Source organism: Ochotona curzoniae, unplaced genomic scaffold (genome assembly GCF_017591425.1).
Source record: "Ochotona curzoniae isolate NIBS_2020 unplaced genomic scaffold, NIBS_Ocur_1.0 contig_2321, whole genome shotgun sequence".
Classification (NCBI taxonomy): domain Eukaryota; kingdom Metazoa; phylum Chordata; class Mammalia; order Lagomorpha; family Ochotonidae; genus Ochotona; species Ochotona curzoniae.
The window spans coordinates 9,298,145-9,322,654 of NW_024465421.1; the positions used below are offsets into that span (position 1 = coordinate 9,298,145).

The 24,510-nt window shown below is 58.6% G+C and overlaps 1 protein-coding gene and 1 long non-coding RNA gene across 2 annotated transcripts; both read right to left on the reverse strand.

The window, feature by feature from the left end:
• Positions 1–2,364: 2,364 nt before the first annotated feature.
• Positions 2,365–4,060, reverse strand: LOC121151995. Its single transcript, XR_005883212.1, has 2 exons — positions 3,467–4,060; positions 2,365–3,327 (listed from the first exon to the last, which is right to left on the reverse strand). It is a non-coding gene; the product is annotated as an uncharacterized LOC121151995 (long non-coding RNA).
• Positions 4,061–4,494: 434 nt separating this feature from the next.
• SBK1 (SH3 domain binding kinase 1) lies at positions 4,495–24,510 on the reverse strand. Its single transcript, XM_040973160.1, has 4 exons — positions 23,818–24,510; positions 8,101–8,333; positions 6,479–6,681; positions 4,495–5,962 (listed from the first exon to the last, which is right to left on the reverse strand). The coding sequence occupies exons 2-4, from the start codon at positions 8,324–8,326 to the stop codon at positions 5,132–5,134; spliced, it is 1,260 nt and encodes a 419-aa protein (XP_040829094.1). The 5' UTR covers positions 8,327–8,333; positions 23,818–24,510; the 3' UTR covers positions 4,495–5,131.

Below are 24,510 nucleotides of genomic sequence, written 5' to 3' on the forward strand. Positions count from 1 at the left end.
ATTCAGAAGACCACAAAGATAATTTGGGTGCTTTTGCCTAAATAAAGGGGAGTAGGTGCTCAAAAGACAGAACTAGCCTCCTGTTACTGCTGGCCTCTGTGGTCCCTACTGTGACATTAATGAGCCCTCAGCCCTCCATCACCTAGTTACTCCCCGTTTTGCTTTGACCTTGAAATGGACTTGAGCCCCCGCAATACACAGGAGGGAAAAATCAAGCTTCCTTCAGGTTCATGGTCTCTCTAGGGAATCTCAGGGTGAGGCTGAGCCAGCCCGGGTCTCCAAGCCCCTCCCGGCTGTCCTTGCGTGGCCCCTGCCCTGGAAGCCACTGTCTTCTCATACTCTGGCTCCTGGGTTTGCACCTTGGCCTGAAGTGCCACTCGCTAGGGTGGCACTGTGAGCACTTCTGAAGTGCTTCTTCTTTTGCCCACCTGTCCATCCCAGGCCAGACACTGGAGGGTTGTATGGGTCTCGATGTTTCTGAGAGAGGAAGAGGAGGGATTCCTCATCTAATGAATGTAAGCTGAGCAGGGGGAGGAGGTAACGAGACGTTTGAGGTAGCTTCTCCCATTGTGGCTTATCTCGCCTTGGCTCCGGTGGCTGGCATCGGTGCGGGGTCAGGAAAACTTTCTTGCAGAGCATCTTGGGGCAAAAAAGGTCCCAAATTACAACTGTCACCTGCTGAGATTCAGTGCTACTGGAGCATGAGTTAGTCTAGTCTGACCACAGGCAAGGACATGAAACACCCTCCACAACGTTTTCCATCACCCAAAGTAGGCAGGGACCCAGGGTAAATGCAACGACCTAGAGGTTACGCAGGCTGCCTGGGTTCTAGGGTAGCGTGGGGGAGGCTGGTGTCCCAGTGTCCTTGCGGTCACGCCCAGCAACTGGCAAAAGAAACCAGATGGTGGCAAACTGAGGCCCCCTGGTGGTGAGTCCTGGCATGTTGACACAGGAGGGAACACGAGCTTAGTTTACTTTTTTATAAGATTTATTGTTATTAATTTTTTAAATTAGAAAGTCAGATTTACAGAAAGAAGGAGAGATACAGAGAAAGATCTTCCATCTGCTGGTTCACTCCCCAACTGGCTGCAACGGCCAGAACTGAGCAGTTCCGAAACCAGGAGCCAGGAGCTTCTTCTGGGTCTCGCATGTGGGTGCAGGGTCCCAAGGTTTTGATCATCTGCTGCTTTCCCAGGGCACAAACAGAAAGCTGGATGGGAAGTGGAGCAGTCAGGACAAGAACTGGTGCCCATATGGGATGCTAGTGCTAGCAGATGGAGCAATAGCACGCTAAGCCATGGCCCCACTTCTAATCAGGCAGTATCTGCATAACTAGGGATCCAGTCATGCAGTTAACATGTGCTTTTCCTCTACCCCATAACAGTGTGATTAAAAAAAAAAGATTTGGGCCCGGCGCGGTGGCGCAGTGGTTAAGGTCCTTGCCTTGCACGCCTGGGATCCCATGTGGGCGCCGGTTCTAATCCCGGCAGCCCCGCTTCCCATCCAGCTCCCTACTTGTGGCCCGGGAAAGCAGTCGAGGACGGCCCAAAGCTTTGGGACCCTGCACCCGCGTGGGAGACCCGGAAGAGGCTCCTGGCTTCAGATCAGCATTGGCCGTTGCGCTCACTTGGGGAGTGAATCATCGGACAGAAGATCTTCCTCTCTGTCTCTCCTCTCTGTATATCTGACTTTCCAATAAAAATTTAAAAAAAAATAAATAAATCTTTAAAAAAAAAACAACAAAAACAAAACATCTGTTTTTCCTCTTGAAGTGTCAGGAATGTGATGGAGATTGCTTCTCTTGTTAGCTGCATCCTTGTCCACCAAATAGCACTATGTATCCACTCATTGACAGACTGTATCACCGCATCCAGACCTTGCTGCTGGCGTGGGGGCTGGGGAGGGACTGCAGGTTGGCCAGATGTGCCCCCACGCATACTGTTCCTACAGAACTTACGGTGTGAGTGGAGAAAGAGGCGCGCACGCGTGCACACACACACACACACACACACACACACACACACGTTGACATCACGGCAGGGATCCGGAGCAAGGGAAGTCGGGAGATCCCTCTGGTGGATCTGGGAAGCAGCAGGAAGCCCAGTTCATCCACGTGTTTGCTAAGTGTTGGCTGAGTGGAAGCTGGAACAACTGGCGTGTTCTGTCCCTCTGGGCTTCTGTGAGTGTCTCCTGCCCGTCCCAGGGGCTCCGAGCTGGAGCTGGTTCCCTGCCACCCTCCAGCCCCGATCCGGGGCTTCTCTCAGACTCGGCACAGCACCTGTCAGGGTCAGGCCTTCCATTTCCCAGGGACCCCATGTGTCCTGTCACCCCACAGCCCAAACAGACAACAGCCAGCCAGCAGTGATTTTTCTAAACTTTTGTTTATTTTATAGCAATTGTCATGATTAGAGAAGTAAATAAGACATTTAAAAATCTTCTGGGAGTGGGCGAAGGAGGTCAGGATATTTACAAACACGTGGGGTGGGGAAGACGAGACACAAGTATCTGGGACCTGGGCTGCCCCCCAGACCCCCGCCCCAGGCCCCCAGCTGGATGCTGAAGCCAGCTGCCAGGACTGTCCCAGCAGCCACAGCGTGGGCTCAGGACACATCGGGCAGCTTTGGCGGGGGGTAGCTCTGCCCCACGGGCCTGATGGGAGACCCTGTAGCTGCTCTGTGCCCGCCTCCTGTCCAGGGGACTCCCCACATCCCACAGGCCAGCTCAGAGGGATCTCTGGGGAGCACCGAAGGGCAGGGGGCAGTGTGGGTGACACGGGGGCTGGGACAGAGGTTGGGGACAACCTGGCCTGCCCAGGGTGTGAGCATACACGCACACACACACACACACATACACACACACAGAGTATACTTTCACAGAACTGCAAGGGGAAACAGGTTTTTTTTTTTAAGTTTTTTTTTTTTTGTATTTTTGTTTTCTACATCTCCATGTCTACGGTGTTATTTTTTGCTAGTATTTTTTGTTTGTTTCTTTGACTGTAACATCAACTGAGGTAAACATCTGTGACCAACACATCTCCTAGAAAGGGCAGAGGGTCCCGACCCAGCCAACGGCGGCGGTGGCGGCCGTGGCCTGACAGGGTTTGTCTGGGGCCAGTCTGGTGGCTGCAAACCCAGGGCGGGCAGGGCTACGAAGCTACGGTCCCTTCCCAACGCTAACATCCTAGATACTACGACGAGGGAGCCAACTCCCAAACAGGATCTTAACAGAGAAAAAGAGAGAAAGAGAAGAGAGAGGGCCTGGCGGGCACGTGGACTGTTGGAATTTCGCTTCCTTGTTATTGCAGGAGACACCAGGGTGTGGAGAGGCCTAAGGCAGAAGGAGAAGTTGCGGCAGGGGAGAGGTGGTGGCCCCTGTGGCCCCTCGGGCTTCAGCTGGGCCGGGGGCAGTGAGGGGGAGGGGCCTTCCGGGAGACCTGGCCCTTGGCAGGAGGGGTTTTGCTACTTACCTGGCACGTGGAGGGTCCCATGTCCCCAGGGAGGAGAGGGGCCAGGCCCTGGGACAGCCGCACAGCTTGTAAACGGGACCTTGGCAGGGCAGGGGACCTATAGCCCTTTGCGTGGTGGGAGTGAGGGGGTGAGCTGGAAATGTGGTGGTATTGGGGGACTCCAGGCCAGAGGGCGGTCAGAGACTCTTCGAAGCCAGCCTGGCCCATCAATGCCCCGGAACCCAGTAGGGACCCACCTAGTAGGGGTGGCCCAGGACCGTGGGTGGGGCATGGCCAGGCGGAGGGCACAGCCTCACCCCTGTTGAGGTTATTGCGGGGATCCCAGGCCTGCAAAGAGGGCAGGGGGTCACCCGGGAGGACTGGGCAAGGCTGGGTTCCCCTCAGTGTTGTGGCCCTGGTGTCTGAAGGGTCCTTCAGGTGTCTCGGTGCTGCTTCCTCTGAGCGCTGCGGGAAGATGCAGGCCCAGGCACCCTGAGAGGTGGGCGGGGCTTTGGAGGCAGCTGGACACAGTCACTGGAACACCTGAGGCAACACACACACACACACCTGCACTACACACACACACACAGCTGCACTACACAGCCACACCTAGGCAGACACAGCTAGACACACACCTGCACTCTGCACTCACACCTAGACACACACCTGCACTCACTTACGCACTCACACCTGAACTCTACACAGCCACACCTGCAGTGCAGCACCCCCACACCACACCGCATGCAGCTCCCAACCCCCCTCCAGCAACCTGAGAGACACAGAAAAAAAACAACAAACCATCAGCCGTCTTTGGAGGCTAAGGGGTTTGATACCAATAAAAACCCAGCTGAGATTCCTAACTGGGGATCCCCTTGCTGCAGGCTGGGATGGTCTACAGGTGGCAAGGGACTAAAGGGGGGGACTCTGCTAGTCGGGGTGGGGCTCTGCTAGTCAGCGGGACCCCACACAACAGCCAGGACTGGGAACAGGGGTGTGGAGGAGCCGCTAAGGGCCTGTTGCTGCAGGAACGCGCACGCGCACACACACACACTCAAGCATACATCCGCACCCAGACATTTGCTACATTTTCCTGGGGCTTGGCTTCTCCCTCCAGCCTCCCCAGCAAGCGGTGGGTCTCAGCGCAATGTCCTCACACCAGCCAGTGCCCAGCAGCCTGCAGCCCCTCCTTTGCCCAACGTCAGTCCTTCTCTGTGCCCAGGGCCCCAGGTGGGGGTAAGAGTGTGTGTGTGGGGGGGGAGGTGGGGGTGGAGGGAAGATGTGGATCTGCCAAGGGGATGCCAACAGTCAGGAGCAGAACTTGGCGGGATTCCCGGGCTGGAGGTGTCAGGGGGTGAAGCCCCCACACTCTGTTGCTCCCAGTGTGTGTGCGGGTGGGTGGGTGTGGGGTGTGGGCCTCTGGAATCCTCTCGGGTCTGCAGGGTTCGGCTCCTCCAGGTCAAGCAGTCGCCCCCACGAGGTGGCATGGTCACCACCAGGCTGCTGTGGGTGGCCGGGGTCAGCCGGCCCGCTTCCCTCTACCTGCTGCGGAGGCTTCTTCTCCATCTCCTGCTGCCAACACCAGCACCGGCTTGTTGCTTGGGGTGGGGATGGGGGTCCTGGGAGGCTCCCGCATCCCTCCCCTCGTCCTCACCTGGCTGTGCGTGGTGCCCCAGGCCCGAGGGCGGCTCAGACGCAGATTTCGATGGCCGTGGCCAGCACCACCTGCCCTTTGCTCTTGTCCGGGCGGCCATCGGTCCTGCCGGAGGGCCCCGGGGGCGCCAAGCCGGTCTCGGGCACAGGCACCGGCACGGGTACCGGCACGGGCACAGGTGCAGGCCCGACGGCCGGGGGTGCGGGCCGGGAACCGCTGCCGCTTTCGGTCAGCACTGTCCGCTTGAGCGGCCCGGGCGCCTCGAGGCGCAGCGGCCCGGCAGGCAGCCGGTCTCCAGGCGGCTTGCGCGCGCGGTGCGAGGGCCTGCGCCGCAGCTCCGACGTGAGCTCGTGCTTGAGGAAGCGGAAGACCTCCTTGGCCGGCCCTCGGCGCTCCGGCTCCAGAGCCAGCAGGCGCTGGAACATGCGCAGGGCAGGCTCGGTGAAGCGCCGCCACTGCGATGGCAGCCCTGGCAGGCGGCCGCGCTGCCAGCGCACGAACTCCTCGAAGAAGGCGTCGGCGCCCGACGCCGCCTCCCACGGGAAGTTGCCCGTGAGCACGCAGAAGATGAGCACGCCGAAGGCCCACACGTCCACGCCTGTGTCCACGGCGAAGCCGTCGGCGCGGCCGGCCTGGCACACCTCGGGCGCCGTGTAGGGGATCGTGCCACTCACACGCTTCACGCGGCAGCCCACGCGGCGCGTCATGCCGAAGTCAGCCAGCTTCACGCGGCGACACTCGCGGTCGAAGAGCAGCACATTCTCGGGCTTGATGTCGCGGTGTACCAGCTGTCGCCCGTGCATGAAGTCCAGTGCCAGCCCCAGCTGCTGCACACAGCGCTTCACCGTGTCCTCGGGGAGCCCCACCTGCCAGCCGGCGCGGAGAGGACAAGTCACCCTCGCGGCTCCTTCTCGCATCCCACCCACCTGTCGCCCCTCCTCGGGCCTGGGTGGACGTTGGAGTTTGCATGCCCTGCCCTTGATGCAGGAACCACATGGCCACGGCGCCATGGGCTCCCCCTCCGCTCATCGCTTAATGGGTGGCCACTGTGAGCCATTTGCCAGCCAGTGCCAGGCACCTTCCAGCATAGTCTCCACTCCCTGGCTGCAGGGCCCCCTTGCCGCCAGGTGGCTCTGGGCAAGTCCAGGGGAGGGTGAGGTGGGGCGGGACCCCACAGGTGACTGCCCTGTCCCTTACTTGGGCTCACAGAGCGGTCAGACCTCTGTCTTCTTTGCTCTGTATCCCCAACCCCCAGACAGTGACCGCACACACAGCTGCAGGTGCCCAAGCGAGTGGCCCCTCCGCTTCCCCACTCTCCCTCTGCCTCCCCCCTCCTCCGTAAGGCTGTCTCCCTCAGCCTTGAACCCCCGCATCTCCAGTACCTGGGGAGGGATGATGTCAAACAGGTCCCCGGCGGGCGCGTACTCCTGGGCGAAGACGTAACAGTCCTCGGTCTCGAAGACCACGTCGAAGACTTTGATGATGAAGGGGCTCGCAGACAGGCTGTTGGTGATGCTCACCTCCCGCAGGAAGTTCTTCAGCTTGGTTTTGCTCTTGTTCACGAACTTCAGCGCCATTTTCGTACCTGGGGTCGTGGTGCGAGCAGGTAGGAGGCAGTGAAGCCCACTCCCCTTCCCTCCCGCCCAACTCTCCTCCACCCCAGGTCTGTCCACAGAGCCTGTTCTAGCGCCACACAGAGGTGGGCAGGGGGATGTCTTTCCTGCCACTTGCAGCCCCTGCCGTGCCAGGAGGGCCTCTGGCCTCCAAGAACTCCTCCCAACCAGATGCAGGGTTGGGGGCAACTTAAAAAAGGTCATGGCAAAATGTATATCATGAGAAAAGATTATATCTCGTATCTCGAGCCTGGAGCCTCCTGCCCGCTCCAGTTCCACATTCAGGATGTGTTTTGAGACAATGTATTCAGCACGCAGGTGGGTAACCACTGCCATTATTCCTTGAACAACACAGAATGGCCACAATTTTCACAACGTGACATCTTATCAGCTATGACAAATAATCCAGAGATGACGTAAGCTACTCAGGAAGGCCATTGGCAAATCCTGGGGTGTCTGCAAATCCTTGAGTATTTGTAGGGGTTGCCATCCGCTAGGGGCCTGAACCCAACCCTCTGTGGGTATCAAGGGTTAAGGGAGCTTGTCTGTTTCCCATTTGTCTCACAGAGCTAGACTGCAGTTTCTGGAGTGCACAGTAGGAGGCACTGCGAGGCACAGGTCCCGGCACACCCATCTGCCCATGTGTGCCCATGTGACCACCTAGCACTTGCACAGCTCCCAGACCCTGCTCTGCAGCGCTTCCCAATGACCCTGAGAGGTGATGTAAGGCGACCCCATTTTACAGAAGGGAAAACTGAGGCATGCATGGAGTGGGGGTTAAATCCTTGGCTTGAGATCACACAGCAATGCCCAGGGCTCCTGCTGCTGTCTGCCCCTCAGTCGGCACAAAGCCCTGGCCCAGGTGTGTGCAGCCCCTGACTGGCAGCTGGATGGGCACTGCTGGGAGTCCAGGGTAGGTATGGGATAGGGAGGGGGCAGTGGCAGGAGCAGGGGAAGAGAATGTTCTGGAGCTGACCGGAGTCATCTGAGTGCAGAGCCTTTGTGGCTGTAGGCTCTGGGCCAAGAGACTCGCTGTGTCCCTTATCTGAGCTGACCTCCCAGGATTGGTCCCCCTGCCTCGGAGTGTGCACCCTAGGTTCCCTCTCCCCTCCCCAGGCTGGCTGTCACTGTGACCATGGAGATTGCCTGGGTTCAACTGCCAGTTGTACCCCTTGCCCTGAACCCCAGGTTCAAGGGCAGCCCATATGTCACCAAAGCTGCCCACCACAGTCTGGACACCCTGGTCTCCCCACCCCTGGTTCCTCCCTTGTAACCTGCCCAGCTTTGTCCACTCCACCTGGATCCCTGATCTCCCTTCCTTGTTGGCCTCCTGCCCTGCCCCCGACCCTGTCCTGCCAAGTGAGCAACCACCCATGTCCCCAGACACTCACCTGTACCCTTGTAGGCTACCAGGTCAACCTTGCCATAGGTGCCTTTGCCCAGCTCCCGGACGAGTTCATAGTGCTTGGTGACGTCGCTAGCGGCCAGCGTGCGGAGGGTCAGTGCCTGCATGTCCTCAGTGAGCAGGGGCACACCCGCCCCAGATCCCGGGGCGGCCCCCGGCCCACAGCAGGGCAGGGAGCGGGCTGGCTCAGGCTCTGGGCAGCCCACGCTCATCTTCTCCCTGTGGTGGGGGATACGGCTTGACGGGGATATCAGGCTGGAGCCCCCTCTTCCGCTCCCCAAAGCACCCCGAAGCCAGAGGTTGGGTCCAGATGCTAGACCCAAGACGGCCATGAGGGGGCGACAAGCATCTTTGTCATGTTAGCCTCCCTGGCTGATTCTAGGTCCTCACCCCTTGCGGCGGCACAGCCAGCCCGGTCAGCTCGTGCTGTCACCCACGTTTATGTCACACAGTGACAAGGACACACACTGACCACTTCCACCCACAGTTACTGGCGGACATGAGCACCTGTCACCAGGTGCCCTTTAAAGCCCTGGGAACACAGGGACCAACATGCTTTCCTGGGGCTCATGTTCTGGGGGGAGCTGGGACAACCTCAAGACCCCACACATTCTGTGTGACAGTGGAAGGGCATGTTCAAGACCAAACAGACTCCAGACATGGCCACGTGACAACACCGCCATGCACACCCCGGCCTGTGTCATCGTGACATCTCGCTCCTGCACACACACACACCCCACAGCTGTGAGCCCAGGGTTCCGCTCAGCTACCAGTGAGCACCTGTCCCACAACAACCCAGGAGCTGGCACTGTGGTCCCCGGCTTAAAGCATCTGCTGCAGTACAAGCATTGCATATGAGCGCTGGGTGGCCCCAGCTGCTCCACTTCTAACCCGGCTCCCCGCTCATGCACCTGGGGAAGCAGCGGACGATAATCCAAAGTTCTTGAGTCCCTTGCCAACCACATGGGGGACCTGGATGGAATTCCGCTCCCCTAACTATTTCAGTCATTTGGGGAGTGGACCAGCAGAAGGAAGATCTGTTTCTATCACTTGGCTTATTAAGTGAAATCTAAAGGGGGGGGGGACGGACCCAGCCAAGTGGCCAGGTGACCCCTTTGGTGTGCACACAGCTAGGTGGCCCTGGATCTGGCATCCCCAGATGCATCTGTGAGGTTGGAGGAACCAGGCAGCCCAAAAGGCCAGGGCTGGCAGGGGGCATAGTCAAAAGCCCCAGCCAAGGTCTTCTCTTTTCTTATTCCTTTCTGCTTTCACCTGAACTCCCCACTCAGTTTCCCCACGTGTACCTAGGCGCCTTTGCTATAACAGGAACACAGAACCCGTGTCCAGTATCCCCTGGGATGAGCTTTGACAGGTGTCTGTGCTTCACAGAGCCAACCCGGTGGTTCAGACACGGCGGGCTGCAAGCCCCAGGGCTTCCTCAGGCCCCTGTTATAGACAGGGCCCCATCCCTCACCGCCCCGTTTCCAAGCAACCACGTCTAGGCCTTCCATTCTCATCAGTGGGGGAGGGGTGGCCCAGAGGCGCCAAACCGTTTCCAGGAGCAGCCTATGCGGCAGCCTGTGCGGGTACCTGTGCCTGGATGTCCTGCAAGCTGCCTCCAGACCCAAGGGCCCACCTCCTGCTGCACCCCATCCCACTCCAACTGCTGGCCAGACCCTGGCTCTAAGAAGGTTCAATCCTGATTGTGTCTATTGCTAACAAGATGCCCTGGGCAACTCCAGTGAGCCCCAGTTTTCACCATGTGTAAAAGGGGTGCAATAATAGGGCTTGCATCCACGGGCCGCTGTGCTGAGTAAATGAGATTCAAGGGTGGGTGTGTGGTCCAGCAGACACCTGTCTTGCACAACGCTGGGTGGGTTCAAGTCCCAGATCTACTTCCCGTTACCGTACACTCCTGGACACAGCGGCGATAGCTCAGCACCAAGTAGGGGGACCTGCATGGCACTCCTGGTTCCTGGTTTCGGCTGTGGTCCGGCCCCAGCCATCCGTGGGCATGAGGATTGCAGGTGTACAGGCTGAGTGCCGTCATCACCATCACTGGTTGCTTTCTTTCTCGCTGATCAGGGGCTCAGGCTGAGCATTGCTCGCGGCGGGAAGGGAAGGAGCTGCCCAGGGGCCCGGTGGCCTCCCGCAGCTGCCCCATGCTCTCCCTTCATTCTCAGCACGACCCAGCTTCCCACTTCCCACAGAGGGAACTTCCTGCCTCCCACCCGGCCCCACGTGGCGCTCCATCTGCGCTGTCTCAGCCGGCTGGGGTGCTGGGAGCCCTCCTCCCTCCCTTGCAGGCCCCCCATCTTGTGCTTCTGTGTTCACTGTCTGCTGGGCCTCTCTCCCCTCCAGTCATGGACCCGGCAGAGCCTTCCACTAGAAGCTAGCAATCGCTTTCTGTTTTCCAGTCGGCTTTAAGTAGGTGTCCCCAAGCCAGGGACTGTGTTAAACAGAGAGTCTCGGGGTGGGCAGGTGGCAAGGTGCCAGGCCTCTGGGAACCCAGCCCTGATTCTTTCCCTTAAACCCTGGCTTGGGGCAAGGGTGGGTGGGTGGCTGGCCCAGTGGCTGAGGCACCTGTGTCCTATCCCAGCTTCAAGCTCTAGGACCTGAGCCCCGTTTCCTGCCAGCACACATCCTGGGAGGCAGTGGTTTAAGTACTTGGGTCCCTTCATCCATGGGGAGACATGAGCTGAATTCCCAGCTTCTGGCTTTGACCGGAGCCAACGTGGACATATGGGGAGTGACCCAGGAGAGCACCTGCCCGAGTCTCCATGCAGTCCCGGCTTTGGTCCAGACAGCTCCCAGGTTCCTCTTTGCTGCAGTCACCTGCTGGGCCCAAGTGGGCTCAGGGTAGCCTGGGGGGAACAGTGATTCTGACAGGGACAATGGAAGTGGTGTTGGTGCCCACAGGTGTGAGCAACACTGGCTCTAGACTGGCACGCGTGGGCCAGTGTGTGCTTGGGCCCTTTCTGTGGGGTATGAGGCTACCCAGGCATTTTAATCAGTCCACAGCCCTCTTGGCCTTGAACTCTTTCTTTTTTAAAAAAGATTTATTTTTTATTGCAAAGTCAGATATACAGAGAGGAGGACAGACAGAGAGGAAGATCTTCCGTCCGATGGTTCACTCCCCAAGTGACCACAAGGGCCAGAGCTGAGCCGATTACAAGCCAGGAGCCAGGCCTCTTCTGGGTCTCCCACGTGGGTGCAGGGTCCCAAGGCCCTGGGCTGTCCTCAACTGCTTTCCCAGGCTGCAAGCAGGGAGCTGGATGGGAACTGAAGTCACTGGGATTAGAACCAGCACCCATAAGGGATCCTGGAGCATGCAAGGTGAGGACTTTAGCCACTAGGTTACCACGCCGGGGCCTGGCCTTGAACTCTTAATTGGATGCTGGGCTGTTTCCCGACCTGTGGCCTCCCTGAGGGCTCGGGGTAGGGCAGGTCCCAGGTTTGCACTCACTTTCAGCGGCTCCTGGGATCACATGGGTGCAAGAACGGCAGCTCCAAGTGGCCACCAACCCTTCCCTTCCACACCCTGAGTGCTGGGCCCCTTCCTCCTGTGGCCTTGGACATGCCCAGGGTGGGTACTGGGCTATGTGAGGGCACCACCACAGAAGTAGACCGAGCTGCCTCCACGTATCTCCTCATCCTCAGGCCACGCCCATGCGCAGTCCACTCCCTGCACTGCTTCTCTACGGCTCGCGTCCCTCCCATCTTGTCCTCCCCCGACTTCTGAACAACTTCTCCCTGCATCTCAGCACCCACTCCTCCAGGAAGTCCTCCATGGCAGGTGCTGCTTCCAGCTCTGCTGATGGAGACAGGTGTGTCTGTCTCTGTCCCATCCACAGGCCCAGAGTTCCCCAGAGGGAGGGACGGGATTGCAGCCTTTCCCCACCCTACCCAGGCATACAGGGTCCATCTCTGGGGGTCCATGCTCCCTGTTGTGTCCCCACTCCCTTCCAGCCTGTTGTCCACAAGCTGTCCGCAGTAGAAGAGGAATTCATCCTCACGCCTGTCCCCAGGTACACTCTGCCTCTGACCCAGTTCCGATGCATGTGACTTCAGAGGCTCCAAGGGGAACTACAGAAACGGCACGGGCCTTGAGGCTTAGCAGGGCTGGCCTGCATCCTGACATGTGCCACTTTCTAGCTGGGTGACCTTGAGCAAGTCGCGCCATGTCTCTGAGCCCCTGCAGCTTCGTTTCCACCTCCACGAGGAGGAGAGAAAGTTGCAGCCACGGTACTGGCACCCTCTGCTCCCTGCATGCCAGGTCCTGTTCAAACCCCTCTGAGCAGGCTCTGTGTGGTAACCTAGTGGCTAAAATCCTCACCTTGCATCTGCTGGGATCCCATACAGGCGCTGTTTCTAATCCTGGTGGCCCCACTTCCCATCGAGCTCCATGTTTGTGGCATGGGAAAGCAGTTAAGGATGACCCAAGGCCTTAGGACCCTGCATCCATGTGGGAGACCCGGAAGAGGCTCCAGGTTCCTGGCTTTGGATTGGTGAAGCTCCAGCCTTTGCGGCCATTTAGGAAGTAAATCAACAGACAGAAGTTCTTGTTCTCTGTATGTCTGACTTTCCAATGAAAAAGAAATAAGTCTTAAAAAAACCAACCTCTGAGCTCTCCGACATATGAGAAGGTCCCCACATGACCCCTTGGAAAGGAGCAAAGCGAGGCACCAAGGGACCATGTCCCTTGCCTGGGATCACCCAACAAGCTCCAGGATGGGCTCCAGAGTGGGTACTCTCAACACCCCATGGTTTTGCTTTATTTTTTCTTATTCTAGAATGATGGAAATCTCTCTCCCAGGACCCTCAGTAGCCAGGCCAGGAAACTGAGGCCTTCTGGCTTCTTTGTCTCGCTCCCGCTGAGTGCCTGGCACCTGTCAGCCAGGACGCCGCACCCCTATTAGCCGATTTGCTCCTCCTACAATCTCAGGTCAGGCACCAAAAGTGCAGCAGGACACGCCCCTGGGGTTACAAAGCCAGGGTCCAGTAACAGTGCAAACTCCATCCTCAAATTTAGCTCACCAATATTGTTGCCGCTGCACCTGTTGGAAGGCACAGCTGTGAACATCCCCATCCATGGCACTGTCTCCCCACACTTGGTTGACTGCTGTCCACCCCAGGCAGCCTCTCGCCCCTCTCCAGGGTGTAGCCTTGCTAGGCCCCAGGGAACCCACCACTTCCCGCCTGTATTACTGAGGGTGGGTAGGGTCCCAGGTCTCCATGGCAGCAGCCAAGGCTTTGCCACCTGCCAGGAGGGCCACAGCAGTGAGGGAGGGTTTCCTGGGTAAGAAGCAGGGCCGGCCGCCCACTGCTTCCTGCTGGGTGGATGGCTTGAGCAGAGGGTTCCACCCCAATGAAACCACACCCAATTCAAGCCTACCCATTGCACACATGCAACACGCATGTATACCTATGGAGATGTGTGTGCATGCACACATAGTCACACACACAGTGCTACTGGTGTGACCAGCTTTCATTCCCTGAGGCCCCATTCACCCTCTTCTCCAGGAGTTCCACGTGGCTGCTGGCAGGGGCTGCCTGGTCTGGAAGCGTGTCCTTGCCTGCTCCGCAGGCGACGTGGCCACATGGCTGCTTTCCCTCACTAGAACATGAACAGATGTGCTGTGTGTCACAGCCAGGCGGCAGCTGCGAGGAGGTGGCGCAGGTACCTCTGTTCTCTCCTCAGCGTGCTGGTCTGATGCTGAGGATCCCAGAACCCTAAAAGGGGGTGTAGGCACGTGATGCTGAGGACGAGCCCCTCCTTGTGGTTATGTGAGTCGGCAGGTGCCGGACTGCTGGGAGATGGGGTGACAGGGGCCCAATTCCTGGCTTCCATAGCTGGCAGACGACAACTGGGATTTGACTGGCCGCCTGGAGGAGGCTCAGCTCACCAGAGCCGCATGAACCCTGGGGATAGCGAGTGACCAGAATCCCATGACAGTGGGGTGACCAGCCTGTCCGGGGGAGAACAGATGCTGCAAACACCTGCAGAGCACTTCCTGTGTGCCAGGGGCTGGGCTGACCGCCCTGCATCACATCCTGTCATCCTTAGAGCTGCCTGCTGTGCTGTCCTCGGCTAGCCCTCTGCAAAAACGGAGGCTGCTGAGGCTTCAGTGTCGCCTCCAAATTTCACATATTTTGTCACCTTTGTAACAGCATTAAGAGGTGCCACGTTTAAGGGGTGATTAGGTCATCTGACAACGAATGATGAATGAATGGCTCAGACACTGAATGAATGAAGGGAACACAGTGAATGAATGAATGCCTTCAGTGAAGGAGCTCTTTTGGATTCTCGTTCTGTTTCTCATCCTTCCACCTTACTCCATGAGATGACGCAGTAAGAAGGTCCTCACTGAATACCTGGCCCCTAATCTTGGGCTGCCCAGCCTCCTGCACGGCCACAAAGACAGGTCTTTCTGTTTCACCGTCTGCGGGCGGTGGTACCCTATTATAGCAGCAGAGTGCGGGCCAAGTCAGACACCGGAGCCCAGCTGGGCCTGGCCACCTGCCCAAGGGCTCAGCAGCCCAAGGGCTGGGATTTGAACCCAGGTGCTCAGGTGTCAGCTCCCGCATCCTGTGCAGTTCTGGGAGGCAGCCCCAACTCACAGTCAGATGCGGCAGGAAGTAAGTGCGCTCTCTGTTGCTGGGGGTGGAGAAGCAGAGGCGGGGTGCCCATCTGTTGGGGAATCGGTGGTGGTGATGGGGGGTGAGGTTGGGCCTAGCGATGCCAGCCAGACTGTACTGGGATTCCCAAGTTCCCTGCCTCCACGTCCAGGTCCTCTCCCTCCGGCCACTGACCTTACACTATGTCCCCAGCGCGGGGAAGTTCCCCAGGCTGGACGACTGTTCCAGGGTGGATCACTTACTTCTCCATTAACCTGCTAAGACACCTATACCTGGGCTGGTTCTCAGCTCTGGCTGCTTGGATGAGGTCCCTGCCAGCTGCATGACTGACCTGGACTGTTTTGGGCTTCTGGCTTTGCTCCCCTGCCTTGACTGTTTCAGAACACAGCGGGAATGACCAGTGGATGGGAGATCTGTCTCTCGACTGCTTTGCCAGGCCACAAGCAGGGAGCTGGACAGGAAGTGGAGCTGCTGGGAATAGAACCAGCATGCATATGGGATCTTGGCGCATTCAAGGAGAGGACTTTAGCTGCTAGGTCACCACCACCTCGATCTGTCTCTCAAACAGCTTTGCAACAGGGTGTGATTTGAGGCCCTGAGGCAACAAGCCAGAGCCTCTGAGCTCTCCCTGCCTCCCTGGGCGGTGAGAGTGTTGGAGCCACTGCTCCCTGTTGGCCTGCATGACTGAGCCTGCTCGCCACACCTCCTTAGCCACTTGTGCCCAAGTCCCTCCCTGATGCTTTGCTGCAGCTGTCAGTGAGGCGATACGGCCTCAGCCTGGGTCACAAAGCTGCAGGATGGGTATGCAGCTGCTGGAGACTGATTGTCCCCATGGCAGGAGGGAAAGCCCTCCCAAGGACCAAGCACCCACATGTGAGCAAAGCTAAGAGGCAGCGACCTTGGGACCTAGGCACAGGTCTGCCTGAAAGGCCAATGATTCCTCTGCACACGTGTTCCAGGAATCAATACCATTTCCTTTTGGCTTGGCTCAGTCTGAGCTGTGTTTATGTAACCCGCACCTTCAAGATTCCAGGCAAGCATACCTAGCGGGGCGCAGGCACTGGATGGGCGAGCTGTGGGCATGGGTGGGCAGGTAAGAGTGACGCATTTGAAAGAGGCAGATAAAGCCCAGCCCACTCCATGCCTTGAGGCCAGGAAGACAATGGTCAGTGTTGCCAAGGAGGGCCTTGGCCGTGGGGATGGGTACCTTTCTGAAGCGACACCTGAGTGGGTCTCGAAGGGGATAACCAACCAGCAGGAAACTAAGCGGGTCCTTGAAAGCAAAGCCCATGCCTTCATCATCCTGCTATTCTCAGCACCGAACCAGGGTGTGACAAATGCCGGGTGAATAATTCTTTACATGTTGGGGGAAGTTGTACCTTTTTATATCTTCGCTTCCTTGAACGTGGCCCTATTATAGCCCACAAACACAGGTATTCTTTCAGTGGTGAAGTATCCTTGGCCTTATCTGACAGATGCAGAGATGGCCGGCCAGAAGGGAAGACTGACCTGTTCAAAGTCACACAGAGGGCCAGGGTGGGGGGCTGGGCCAGAGACCACAGTGTCCACAGGGTGAGGCGTTGTCTCCCTTAGACAGTCTTAGCTGAGGGTGACACTGGTCTGTCACCGGGACTGACAAATGAGTGACACTCAGGCACCTTTGTCCTATGTCAGGTGCCTCACGTTGATGAATTCATCTAATCCTGCGGCACATGCACAGATGTCAGCCACAGTCCACAGAGGAGACATGGAGTGGTTGTATCAACCCATCACAGCCAGCCATCCAGTGTGCCCTTAAAGCACAGCCCTGTGATTTATGGTCTCTGCGATCAAACAGCAGAAACCCTATCTCTTTGCTCAGTGCCTAAGGCTTCCCATGGCTGCTGCCTTCCCATCGTTGTAGCGACTCCTCTGTGCTGGGACCCAGAAGGGTTAATCTGCTAGCCCAGAATCACTCAGTTCCTCCAGCACTCAGTCCCCTCCTCCTGCATGGCTTTCCTTTTCCTAGCCAGGTCTCTGGCCCAAAGCCTCAGGCCTCCCTTCAGCCAGACCCGCTTCAGCACCACACAGGCATGGACAGCACCCAGGCTGGCCCAGCCTCTAGGGCCAGCCTAAGAGGAGGGGCTGATGATACAGAACTGGACCTAGGCGCCAGGGCTGCAGAGACACCTCCCATGTACGGACTGACTACCACTTGTCCAACCAAAGCATGTCCCTAGGGGCATGCCCAGCCCTCTGCAACCCCCGAAGCAGTGAGCGGCCTTGGACCTCTCCGGTAGGCTGTGGAAATGATGCTGCAGGTTTAGGAAGGGAGTGGGGATTTCTGTAGAGTGTGCTCAGGTCCATGCAGGGCTGTGACCCTGGGCTGCCCTGGCCATGAGGGGTGGGGTGGGGAGTAGGATTAGTCTTCTCATTTGCTGGCATTTGTACAACATAATGCCAAGAGTCCTCAGCGGATGGAACACCAGGACACTGGGGCCTGCCCACCCTGGGCACTAACCCATCCTGGTCTCTCTGGTCGTTCACCGCTTCCTCCCAGCCGTGAACTATTTTCACCTCTCAGCTGCCACGCCGACTATGTTCTCCCTCTCCCCTCAGCACTCTTCTTTCTGTTGAAATGTATTGTATTGGAGCCAGCACCACAGTGTAGGATGCTAAGCCTCTGTCTGCAACTCCAGCATCCCATTTTGAGTACTGGTGGCTCCACTTCTGATCTAGCTCTCTGCTAATGGCCTGGGAAGGCAGAGGAGGAAGCACTCATGTGGGAGATCCAAAGGAAGAGCTTAGCTCCTGGCTTCAGGGTAGCTCAGCTCTAGCTGTAGAGGCCAATGGGGGAGTGAACTAGCGGATGAAGGATGTCTCCTCTCTCTGTAACTCTGCCTTTAAAACAAAAACAGATACATCTTTTTAAAAAGGTACTGTGTTCACTTGAAGGACAGAGGGAAAGAGAGAGAATCTCCCATCTGTTGACTTGCTGCCCAAAGGCTCACAGGAGATGGGGACTGGACCAGGCTGAAACCAGGACCCAGGAACTTAATCCAGGTCTCCCATGTAGGTGGCAGCGATGAAAGTACTTGAGCCTTCACCAGTTGAGCAGGAAATGAGATCAGAAGTGGAGCTGGGACTTAAACCAGGCAGTGTGGGCATGCCGACTAGTGTGGTAATTGCTGTGCCAAAGGTCTGCTCAGGTACAACAGCCAGAGAGCACCACATGACTCCCAGCTTCCCTGCCCCCAGCTCCCATCTCTCCCAAAGTTCTTACACTTGCCCAGGGCTCTCTTTATGCCGAATCACCTCCCCCCTTGCACATCCTGGTCTCCCGGCTGTTCCCTGAACACCCTCGCCCCCTTGCCTGCTCCTTCCCCCAGAAAACTGCATGGCTCGGCTTTCCCAAGCTCAGTTGCCAGCACCTCCCCTCTGTACTCCTAGTGCCCAGGACCCTGTCCTAGCATCTGCCCCCGCCACTGACCCTTCGAGGGATGCCTGAGGTCACTGGCTGAGCTAGGATGGCTGCAGGGCCTTTGTCCTCTGGGAGCACTTAGACACCAAGGGGCAAGGATTCTGTGGGCAGGCTCTGCTCATGCCTGCGGTGCTTGGCATGCAGCGGGCACTGCACAAATATTTGTTGACTGAATGAGGGCATGAATTGGGACCTTCCCAACATCAGACCACAGACACTGGGGCTGCAGTCTCCCCCACTGGGAGCATCCTGGAGTCCCCTGAGGCTCCCTTTGGGGCTATGGTTCCTGCCTCAACCTCCCCTCCCAGCAGGCCAGTAGACAGCTGTTTACAGCTGTGCTCCAAGGGAGACAAACTACCCAGCCTCTTTCACCCAGGCCATGGCAGGGGGAGCCCTTAGGGGTGGGGGAGGAAGTTTTCCCAGCCTAGCTGCCTGCCCAGTGTGCAGACAAAAGCATGGGAGTAGAGGGTGGTGAGGGTATATGGGGGCTTACCCATCCCTGGCTGATGGGTGGAAGATCCCAGCTGGGCATTCATCAGTAGGGGAGTGAGGACTGCCGGAGAGAAGGCAGTTACAGCCCTTCCTTCTTTACCCTTCCCCACAGCCCCTGCAGGAGAGTGGGCCAGGATGTGGCTGCACCCAGGGGCCTGCAAATCCAGACAAACATTGCCAGACAAAGTCTTGGCCATGTGGCTCTGAGCTGGTGGTCTACCTTCCTGGGCCTCTGGCTTCTTAACCATTCACAGAGGGTAACGGCTATAAAGTGCTATTCCTGATAGCCTAACAGCTGACACTTACGGACCGTTGAAGTTCAAGTGCTTCACACAGATTCAGTCATTTAAACTTCACCCTAAGTTGTTATTATCCTCATCAAATCTCTTAGGGCTCTAGGAGGTAGGGGAAGATGAGGTGGCCTGGCCGGGCAGTGTCACAGAACCTCAGTTCATGAGGCTTTGTCTCACTTCAGCACATCCAGCAGATTTGCTGAGCACCTGCTATGTGCACAGCACAGCTGCCATGTGGGACACCGTATCCCAGGCAGCTGGTCCTGCCCCCAAGGAGCCAAGCCCAACACCAGACCCCTAAGGAGGAACCCCCAGCTAGGTCCTGGCAAGGCAGCTGGTGGTGGTGACAGTGGGCAGGTGGATGTGGTGGTGGCAGAGACTTCCTGGCAAAGGGCATTGTGAGGACGCCCAGAGCTGGGGCTGTGTGCCAGGGAGCCTGGGGACAGCGAGCAAGCAGGATGGCTGTCCAATGGTGGACAAGAGGACTGGAGGACAGAGGGAGGGAGAGGGTGGATGGCTGTGGAGGCCACGGTGAAGACTTGGCTTCCACTGTGAGGGACACCAGCTCTGGAACCCCTGGCCCTTCCTGTAGCTAACCCGTGCCCCAGGCTCTGGGACCCATGGCCTTGACCTGGGCCTTGCATTTGGGAGACTCTGGGTCCAGCCCACATGGGTTTACTGTCCTGGGATGAATGCAGGGTAGTCTAGAGGTTTATGGGGGGACAGTCCTGTTGTAGCCCTTACCCGGCCAGGACATATTCCAGAAGGAGGCTGGAGCCCAGGTCGGGTCCTGACAGGTCTGTGGTCCTGGCTGTGCCTTGTGAGTGGCAGAGGTGGGCGGGCTCTGGCCTGAAGCCTGCACCCGCCGGAGGCAGTCAGGGCCTGTACCTGCTGACGAAGGGCTAGCCTTCCTTCTCTACTCCTGGGCTTTTGAGGACAAAGAGAAAAGCAAACCCTCAGGAGGTCCTCAGCACCATTCATGGCGTTTTACAAACACTGACTTGCTGCTGCGTCCTCACCGTGACCCTGTGGAGTGGGTACCAGCATCCGCGCATCCACAGACTGAGAGAGACAAGGCACAGAAAGGTTATGCACCTTGCCTGAGGTCATAGGGCCTGGCCCAGGCCAATGCTGGCTGCAGGGCTGCCAGGCACTGGCTCTCCTTGACCACGGGACACCGACCACCTGAAGGCTGCTAGGGCTGGGCTGCCTGGGTCGCCTGTCCAGTTCACCAATCTACTGCCTGGTGCCAGTGTGGCCATCTCTGTCCCTCCTGTAGGGGGATGGGGGCGGGGGAGGCAGTGTGACAGTGTCACTCATGCAGCAGGCACAGCTCAAACCACTTTCCCTGGAATGGCTTTATTTAACCTCACATCCACCAGAGGATGTGGGTGCTGGCGACACCCCCAGGCTGTATCAGAAGAAACCGGGCACTGGGGAGCACGGACTTGGCCAAGATGATAAAGCTGGAGGGAGGACTCTGAGGGCAGGATTCCCACCCAGGTGGTGTGATGCTCAAAGCCACATATCAGTCTCTGGGTGGCCTTCAGGGTGGGGCTGTGGTCCCCGCTGTGGGACTGAGGTGGTGTGTGGCATGGAGCACTTGGCCCCTGCTCCCAAGTCGGGATGGCACTGGGAGATGTGACGTGTCCTCTCTGTAGGAGCAGGAGAGGGGAGACAGGGCCTGGAACAGAGGCTTCACAGCCTAGCTATGTACGTGGGGAGGGGGTGGGGAGCAGGGGAGAGCAGCCTGGGAAGACGGCTTGGCCAGGGACCATCGGCCTGAGCTCCCTGGCCTGCCAGGATGTGGCTCTCACCGGCTCAGCCTGGGTCCCTACCCACAGCAGCGACAAGTCCCACGTTCTCCTGCACTGCCTGCTGCTCTAAGACCCTTCCCCAGCTCGAGGACACGGACCTAAAGCCCGCCACCCAACATGCCTGGTTCCCAGGGAAGGTCAATGCTAATGCCACCCTGGATGAGGGTGAGCAGGTGGACAGCCTCTGTCCAGGGTCCTTTCCCTCCCTGATTTCCTGGGTAATGCTAGTCCGCGTCCTGTTATACAGAGGAGAATGCTGATGCCCAGAGAGGTGGAGTGACTCACAGAAGGTCACACAGCAGCGAAGTGAGCTTCAAGGCCGGTATTCTGTAGCCTCAGGCTGCCACGGACTTCTGTGGTCCGAGGCTGAGCTGCCATGTCAGCTCCTGGCCCCTGGTCCAGCTCCTTGGCAATACCCATTGGCTTCACAGATGCTTAGGGAAGGCTGGTACTTCTGAGTGGCTCCCGTGCATCTGGGTCTCCACCTCTCCTGCCTGAACAAAACTTGGAACCGCTTGGACCGGATCCTGGACAAGGAGGAAGCTCCCAGCCAACAGACTCTTTAGTCCAATTCTCTGGACCGACAATCTTGAGAAGGCCTGGGCCTAGAACCTGCAGCTACGTGCTCATGCTGAGGAAAAAAAAGGTTCATGGCCAATGTCTCCAGCACTGGGCAGCACTGGATGGGAAGTGAGAGACCCCAAAAGACTTCACATGGGCCACTGCTCCGTGCATGTTGCAACCTGGCCACAGGGTGGCAGGGATCACCTCCGTGTGCAGAACGTACACAGAGGTCGCCTGCCAAGCAAATACTTTCCTGGCTTCCCCGCTGGGCCTGCAAATCCGATGCCGGCAGCAGGAGCTGGCAGGTGGCCTGCAGGAGTGAGCAGGCCAGGTAGGACTCGGGGTAAGTCTGACGGAAGCTGGAGACTGCCACATCGCCGGGTGGCCCCCCAACACCAGCATTTGGACAGGGACTATCTCAGGCACCGACAATGATGACAAGGACCTATAGGCAATGACAAGCTCAGCCCTGCACACACAGACAGACACACACAGCTGCCACTGACTCCAAGCTACCAAACCAGTCCCACAATGTACCTGTCCAGGGGAAGTAGAGGCAGGTGGCTGCTGTGGACCCATCCCACAAGTTGGAGGAGGCGGGGCAGGGGGCTCTTCAAGGGAAACAGAGTCAGGGGACAAGAGGAGAGGAGGGACAGATGCCATTGGCCCACAAGGGGATGGGACAGCTGATGGCTCAGTGGGGAGTCACTGCAGAGCAATGAGGCCCCAGAGGAGGCGAGGCCCTACTTGCTGCAGCCCTCTGGTTTCCTCATCGCTGGCCCTGAGCACAGCGACCCCACTCCCAGCTCTTTGGCCCTGGTTCCAGCCTCTTGCTTCCGTGTGTGTATATATGTGAGAGAGAGAGAGAGAGAGAAAAGCTCCTGGAGGGGAGTGAACTCAGACACGTGGACCCTCCTGCATGCTTCTCAGGGTCTCCCCCTTTGATCCACCTCAGCCCCCACAGCTAGTTCTGGGAAATGCCACCTGTTTACCCAAGGTCACCCGGTCTGCAGGGTGGCCAGCTGCCCCCTACCCCCTGGCCCAGGCCTCACTGCCTTGCTGAGTGTGGCTGCTTTCAACGTCTTGGAGGCTGCAGGAGGGGCTGTTGCCAGAAGTCGCCTCTCCTGTTAGCCACATCCTTACCCCTGGGCCAAGGTCAACAGCAGGGGGGGCCCAGGTGGGGCATGTGACTTTGCTCTTGGCCAGTGCGAACAGAGGAACCAGCTGCCCAGACCTGGAGTCTGCAGGATGATGGGGGTCAAGAGCTGGTTAGTTGGACCAACTCCATCCAACTGAGTGTGGCTTGGGTCAACTGAGGCCAGCTGAGGGCTCTGCCAGTCACAGGAGAGGGGACCTTGACTCCGGCCAGTGACAAGGCAGACAGTCACTACAAGCTGATGACATGGACACAGGATTCCTAACACAGCCAGCGGTGGTTTCCTGCACCCAGACCCGGCCTCAGCGAGCCTTTGCTTGCTCACCTGCCAAATGGGGTCAGCATCCTGGTTTGCCCATGGAGGTACAGAGAAGAGTTGAGGAAGTCCCAGCAACACAGAGCAGGCTTGAGGAAGTGTAGGAGGGGGCAGGGGTGCAGGGGCTTTGGTCTAGAATTTTAGGGAACCACATGCCCTAGGCCTCTCAGCTCCCCAAAATGGCTAGGTGGGGTCCTGCTTTGTAGACCACCTGCAAAGTGCACTCAGGAACCTGGCAGGTCCCCTTGGCTGAGGAGGGCACCTGACATTTTTTTTTGAGGGTGGTGGGTGGCCAGGCTAGGGTTTACTCGCCTTGCAACACTTGCAACATCCGAGGACCGAAAGGTGCCCTGACCCCCCATGGTGGCTGCTTTATCTAGCCCATGTCCCCAGGCCCTAGGGCCCCTCCCTGTCCTGCAGGGAGCAGAAAGTACCCCCTGGGTGAAGACCCTCACAGTCTGCCCCTCCTCTGTGGCCCACCCCTGGCTCTCCACACACCCCCCTTCCCACCCTGTCACAGACAAAAGACACCCAGCCATCACCAGGGCCACCTAGGGCAGGCCCCCTCACCTGTGAACACTCCCATATTTCCTCCCGGGGGAGGGGGGGACTTCATTGAGGAAGTCAGGTTGGCCCTGGTGGGGGAGGGGCTTTGTGCACCCCAAGGACCTGGAGCCAACACTAGCAGCTCAGTTTTTGTTTTTTTTTTCGGAGGGGGGGGATCCAGCCCCGACTTCCCCCTCCCCTCTTGATGGCACCTGGGACACCCCCACCACGCCCCCGTGGGACTGGCCAGCGGTGGCCAAATCCCAGGGCTAGGCTGTGGGGGAAGGGAGAGGAGGAGGGGGCGGCTCCTCCGAGCGAGACACAAAGAGACGCCCTTCAGCCTTGGCTCCATGGCGACGCTGGGGAGGGGGAGCGCGCACCCAAGGACTTCCTGCCGCCCCTCACCTGGGCCCGGCTTACCTGGGCTGGGGCCGCGGGGACGCCGCGGCAGGGGGTCTGGGCGCCGTCTCGGTCTTCGTCTGCCCGGCCCGGGGTGGGCTCAGGGCGCCACGATCATAGGCCGGGATGCGAAGGGCACAGCTAAGGGCTCGGTCGCCCCGGGCCTGAAGCTTTGAGGAGCGGGTCCCCAAAGCTGCCTGCTGGTGACGGGTGTCTCCGGCTGTCCTTGGGTCCCTAGAGCTGGGATTTCTGTGTACCGGAGTTGGGGGGGCAGGGTGCCCCGCTCTGGGGACGTTCTGAGCTGGATCTCCGTGTCTTGAGGTGTGGAGTTGTAATGACCTGTACCTTGGGAGGGGGTGCCCGTAATCCCGGGCCGGGGGCACACTGCGGTCTGGGTCTTAGGGGGGTTCGGCTAGAAGATGGTGAGTCTTCGTGGCGGGGAAGGGGGGTCGCTCTCTTCCAAATAAGAGGAAGCCTTGGCTCGTCCCCGCTGGGGAGTCTCTCTGGGTTCGATCCGAAGAGGCCCCTCGCTTTCCTGGGGGGTTCGCTGGATCCTGGGCGGTGGTCGTGGTGGTTGTTGGAGTGGAGAGGGGGTGGGGGGGGTCCCCCAGCTCTCCGGCCGCAGGAGGCTGCCTGGGTCCCGGCCACCAGCGGGCGAGCTGTGGGAGGAAGCCCCTCAGCCGCTGGGGGGCTCCGTGGCCGCCGCTACGAGCA